The sequence below is a fragment of the Falco biarmicus genome, chromosome 12 (genome assembly GCF_023638135.1).
Source record: "Falco biarmicus isolate bFalBia1 chromosome 12, bFalBia1.pri, whole genome shotgun sequence".
Classification (NCBI taxonomy): Eukaryota; Metazoa; Chordata; class Aves; order Falconiformes; family Falconidae; genus Falco; species Falco biarmicus.
Window position 1 is genome coordinate 30,812,641 of NC_079299.1, and position 6,000 is coordinate 30,818,640.

General features: G+C 43.2%; 1 protein-coding gene across 3 annotated transcripts in view; it reads right to left on the bottom strand.

The window, feature by feature from the left end:
- The window catches only part of VRK2 (VRK serine/threonine kinase 2), a 46,365-nt gene extending 45,389 nt beyond the window's left edge, over window positions 1–976 (bottom strand). Inside the window, exons 1-2 of one of the 3 annotated variants that reach the window (XM_056356762.1) lie at window positions 742–976; window positions 355–495 (exon numbers count right to left, since the gene is read on the bottom strand). In XM_056356762.1, the coding sequence (XP_056212737.1) occupies window positions 355–490 (136 nt within the window). In that variant the 5' untranslated portion in view covers window positions 491–495; window positions 742–976. The remainder of the gene's footprint in view (window positions 1–354; window positions 496–741) is intronic. The other 2 variants (XM_056356761.1, XM_056356763.1) reach the window with 2 other exon arrangements.
- Between the last annotated feature and the right edge of the window lie 5,024 nt (window positions 977–6,000).

Consider the following 6,000-nt stretch of genomic DNA (forward strand, 5'->3'; position numbering starts at 1 on the left):
AGCAGCGGCTAACGAAAGCATCACCATTACTTTTAAGAGCATTGCCTGGCAGTGCTCTTTGGTGGTCTTTGACAGCAGCAGCACCTTGCCTACACCATCCAAGCTCCATAGAAAAGTGTACTCGGAGCCAGCAAACCGGTCTGGACACCCTCTAGAGAACACGCTGCACCACCAGCAACGCTTTCAACAACAAGGCCATCTACCAGGGTGCTGCAAACATCAGAAAACCACACTTTACAGATGACCACCAGCATGTAAACAACAGTAACTTCTCAAACCTATTCTGTCTTATTAATGTCAAAACGGTACAAAGACAATTACAAGTCACCCTCTTCATTACCACCAGTATTTTACCTAAATAGATCAAGCCAAATCCTCCCTGGCCGATTTGACTGCCCAGCCTCCAGACTTTTCCTTCGGTGTCTTTCAGGATCATGTCTCTTGGGAGAGGAACTGGCAGCTTGCCTCTGCCGCGACCCCTAGGCGGCATCGCGGCTTGAGAAGGGAAAAAAAAAAATTAAAGACAAAAGTTGACTTTCGTCAGAAAAAAGCAATATCCCTCGATGTCCTTTGCCTAACAGGCACCGAGCAGGGCCCAAGCTCTCCGCGGCCTCCCTCAGGACAGCGGCCGGGTGGAAGGCCGGGGCGGCTCGTCCGCAGCGGCCTCCTTTTCCAGCGGCCGACGGGACCGGACAGCAATGGGCCGCGGTCGGGACGGCCGCCCGCTCCCCCGACACCCACCTCCGCAGGGCCACGGCCGCCTCCCCTCGCCGCCGGCCGCAAACTTCCCTGCCGGCAACTTCCCGTAGGCCAGGCCCAGGCGGCGAGCGCCCGGCCGCAACAGGCACAGCCGGCAGGCTGCCGTGCTCCCGCAGGAAACCCCGGGGAGGGGAACGGCCGGGCCGGCCCCGCTGGGGACGCGGGCTCTGCCGGCCCCGCCTGGCCGCCGGCGGGGCGGGACTCCCTCGGCGGGCCGGCTCCCCTCAGCCAGGCGGCGCGCGGCGGTGGCGCGCGCGGTTTCCCGCCTCCCCGAGCCCGCCGGCCGCTCGCGCAGCGCTCCCTCATGGCTCCCTCGTGAGGCGCCGGCGCTCGGCTTCAGGGGGAGCGGAGAGATTCGGTGAGAGCCTGAGCCGTCGCGCCTCGCACTCTTTCAAAGTGGCACTTCGCAAGCGAGGAATTACTCCCCCCTCTTCAAGCGCTTTGGTGCATATAGAAGTAGTTGATCAGACTGTTTGCCGGCTGGGATAAAAAAAAAAATACCTTACAGAACTTTTGGGGTGCAGGGAGAACACAGAAGCTGTAACGAAGTCACAGAACTGTCATGGTGCAACCACTCAGAAGCCTTTTTTTACCTCAGAATCTTCCTGGCATAGGTTGAGGATCACTTCTATGGATAGCTACTCATCCAGAACAGCAAGAGACACCTCATGTGTTCACCGCAGGTGAGGCAACAGAAGCTCATGCTACCAGGAATGCTGCGAGCCATCAGGAGCCCCACAGGAGAGTGAAAAGAGGTAACAGCCACCTCACAGGCTGGTCAGCCATTGCAGGTAGAGGGCAGATGAAGCTGACCGAAGGGTAGATCAGCCCCATCACCACCATGAGCTTGTCAGTGGGTAATGAAGGACACAATGAGATTTTTTTTTTAATTCCCCAAATTCACAGGGCATACCCCTGATCACAAGCCACCATCTTCTGCAAGATCTGCTTTATTAGGGACCTCACTGGGGACTACCATGTCTTCCAAGCAATGACTATAAATCCTTTACCAAAAAAAAAGAGGTTTGAGAATAACCAAAATCCAGACCATCTTCTGCAACTAAATAATTTGCAAGTGACCTTAGAAATAGTAACACAAATTATAACTGCAAAATGTATATTGCTATCAGTAGAGTAGGCCTTAACAACCCTTTCTGTTTCATCAGTCTTGGAGGCTTTATGGTTTCATCCTTACTGAAAGGGCCAGCTAAAGAATTGCCAATAGAAAGATCAGCCATAAAGCAAGTAAATTCAAGATTGCCATAAAGCATTTCATAGGGCTTCCCTCCTTTGCAACAACTGTTAAAATAGGCAGTGGAAGCATGGTGTTGAGAATGGGGGATTTTGTTCAAAAACAGCCGATGCCCAGCACTGCTTCAACTGGAAAGAGCTAGCACCTCTATTCACAGAGACCATTTGTACAATGCTCTTGAGATTATTTGTTACTTGGGATGAGAGCCACTATTCTGACATGGTGAAAGATCATTTCAGAAGAAAGTTATCTTCAAATAGTTGCCTGGGAATCAGAGAACCAGCCTCTGTTTAAGGAGAAGGCTTTTTTGCTCGGCTGTTGCAAAGAGGTATTCACATAACTAAACTGAAACAAAAGCATGTATTAGAGGGCTTACTGCTTCTGAACTACCTTTCCCTGCTCACAAAAGTATATTAGGATAAGAGAGTGAAGCAAATCAGAGGAATTTGCATCTGTCTTCTAAACATTTAGCAAATATTACTGATAGCATTATATGCTAGACTGCTAAACATAACCTACATTGTTACATAGTTTAAGGCTTGCTTATTTTTTTTAATTTTTTTTTTTACAACCAGGAGGAACCCCCATAAATTAAGACTCAAAATTTGTAGAAATCATGTGGAGAAAAGAACACATTAAATATGAGTTAGTAGAAATATACATGTTCCTAAAAAACCTAAAACTGATTAGATATTCCTATTTTTATTTTAAGTACATAAGAAATGGAGTTGATTTCCCTTTTGTTCCCACAAAACCATTGAGAACTCTGTAACATCAGGCAATTAGCAGAATACACTGATTTATGAAAGGTCAGGGTACAATGCAAAACTTTACAGTTTAGAAATATAAGTTGTTTTGAACTTAGTGGTTTTTATTCATCAGCTAGTATAAGATCACAAAAAGAACATAAGTTCATGCAGTTCTGAGGGACAATGAAGTCATCAGAAAAGGCTATTTCAAAAAAAAAGTCATTATAAGCTAATAGTAAAACTAAAAGTAGAAAGATATACACAGAGGTCTATATAATTGTTTATTAATACAGTAGCATAATACAAATCTGTTACTGGTTTTGAAAACTTATGTCAGGATACAAAACATCCCTTTGAGCTCATACAACACATTTACCTACATAAGTAACCAAGGTTTAAGGTCTTCAGCTTTCAAATTAAAATTCATATTTCAAAATAAACAAAAAAATTCCTTATACTACTCAAGGAAAAAAAGTTGCAAGTTTATAGAATCCATCCAAATAGAAAAGTACCTGAAGTCTTAGCCATCTTTAATATCATGCAGTTCTTTCAACATCACCATACAATGTAAAAAAGTTCATTACATATATATACCCTACAAGTCACCAGAAACAGTTGTGGGTTTGTTCGTGACAAAGTTAAAAATTTTAAAGTTTTTATTATTTGTTACATGAATTAAAAAAAAAACTCAAACCCAAATGCACAGGAACAATGTAATAGAGATTAATAATATAAATTATATAATATAATTATATATAATACAAATTATAAATATAATAAACTCAAACAAAAAGTTTACTAAGAAAAGAATTTCCCTGTACATACTAAGCTACTCCTGAAAAATGAGTTCATTTGTCATTTAAATCCAGAACTTTATTAATAAACGACAAAAAAACTTATGCAAATGTCACTAGCAATTTTTTCATACAATTCTGTTTTAGACAGTACAAAAAAATACTAGCACATAAATGTCTTTAAAAATCAAGCAGAACCAAAGACTTTACATGAGAAAAACTCTCGTCAGATTAAGACTTCATACTAAGGCCTTTGGCCCTATAAATAGCACAGGCCTGTGTTGTGTGGGTGGGAAACTTCTTTTCCTGGTGGGCTGAACTAGAGACAAAGGTGCTTTTTGGTTTTTGACCTCTTCCCCGCCCCGCCCCGCCCCGCCCCGCCCCTCCCCCCCCCCGCCCCGCCCCGCCCCGCCCCGCCCCTCCCCCCCCCCCGCCCCGCCCCGCCCCTCCCCCCCCCCCCCGCCCCGCCCCGCCCCTCCCCCCCCCCCCGCCCCGCCCCGCCCCGCCCCTCCCCCCCCCCCCCCCCCCCCCCCCCCGCGCTTATCCTCAGCCAGTTTTCAACCCTCCCAGGAAACATGAGCTTCATTTAGTCAGGATAAAACCTCCATTGCCTCTCCACATTTGCTTCAAATTGACATTTTGGGGATAAGATGTAAGGGGGATGAATGGACAAAATAATTATAGATATAAGGTGGGGGTTTTTGTTTGTTGTCTGATGGGTTGTTTCATTTTTTTCAGGAAATCCTAGTTATGATGGAAGCAATTTTCCTTTGTGGTGATATAGCCACAATTCCTGCCAAATTCAAGAATTCTTATAGGAGAAAGATGTGTATATATATAAATATACAAATCCTGCCAGGATACAACTGAAAATGCTACCAAATCACTGATTTTAATTCCTAATGGCACAGTGCTGCAAGCAACTGAAGGCCATGCCACAGGGCCTTCTCATGAAGAATCTATCCCTCATGCAGTTCAGGTGGGCATTTTCTCATTAGTCAGAATTATATATTGGAAGTGATGGAAGAAACTCTGTTTGGATGTTTGTTTTAGTGCTCCTGGTTATCTTCAGGGGTTTATTCATTTGTTTTGCTTCATATATACTTATTGACACACAGCATGTGAGGAAATCAGAGTTTCTCTGCAGAGTTGGTACAGGTATGTTTGCTATTGTATTACTGAAAAATAGAATGGCGGTGCTATACTTTTTTAGGGTTTCCTTGGTTCTGGTTATCCTGGGCAGGTTCTTCTGGAAGGTAAATATAGTGATCTGGTTTGGGGGTGAAGATATGAGTGGGTTTTATATATAAATATATATATATATATACACACCACTATTTTACATAGTGGTATAAACTTACATATCCAAGTAACTTTTGAATGTATGGTTCTGTTATTTAGCTATGTGTTAAGGTGTCTAGTGCTATTTAATACCTGTCTTTTGGGACATGTAGGTGCCCAAGAGGAACTCCAAAAGTTGGAAGTGAACCTGTAAAGTACAAGCTTTGGAAGTTTTATCCTGATTTGTGGATCAGAAGCAGTACCTTACTCCTAATCCTCTTTCTAGAACAAATTTTAGATGATACAAAAAAGCTATGCTGTGTTGTCATGGATTGCATTTTAAAAGTGTAATGAGATTCTCAGGGAGTGAGCATTTTCTTTAAGTGTTTAATAATAAAGCAAACCATTTTTATTTCTGTCTTGAGGTAGTATTTTTTTCTGTCTTTGTTTTAAAGCACTGTACATTAAACACTTGGTCTGTTTTCTATTTATTTCAATCCTTCTTGCTCAAACATAAGCTTGAGTATTAAAGATTTTAGTCAATTATATGAATCTTGCAGTATCACATACATAAAGCCTCTTAAATTTGCTATAGTAGGTGAGCAACTTGTAGCTTTTCTTACGGTTGCATTGTGATGCCTTTGTGGTATTTAACACTGACATTTTAGCGCTTCCACATTTAACTCCCCCCTCCTACTCCAGATCTCCTTTTTGCTTAAAATATCATGGCTAAATTTACCCTAGAGATGTAACATCTCTGTATTTAAGACCATTGACAACAAAGCATCAAGTTTCAGACTGCTTCCTGGTTTCTGCTGAGAAATCTATTCGTATTCATGCATCTTTGCAGAGCCCCATGCGCTTGCTGTGCTTACTCAGTTGTCACCGTGCTTGCTGTCAGTTTCTTGGAACTTTTCAAGTAATTACTTTTTGCAGTATCAAGGGATCCCCAACATCCAGAGGGCATGTTGCTCAACTCAGTCATTGTCTAGGTGCACTGACACCCATTTTAAAGACTCTTGACTCTATTTTGTGTGACTGGCCCCATGATTGAGATCACATAATTACAATAATTAGGAAGCTCACCTCAGGATATTATCAGAGCAACCCACCCAAACCTAAGTCCATATGGTTTGAAATAGCTAATGAGTCAGTTAATGTGCTA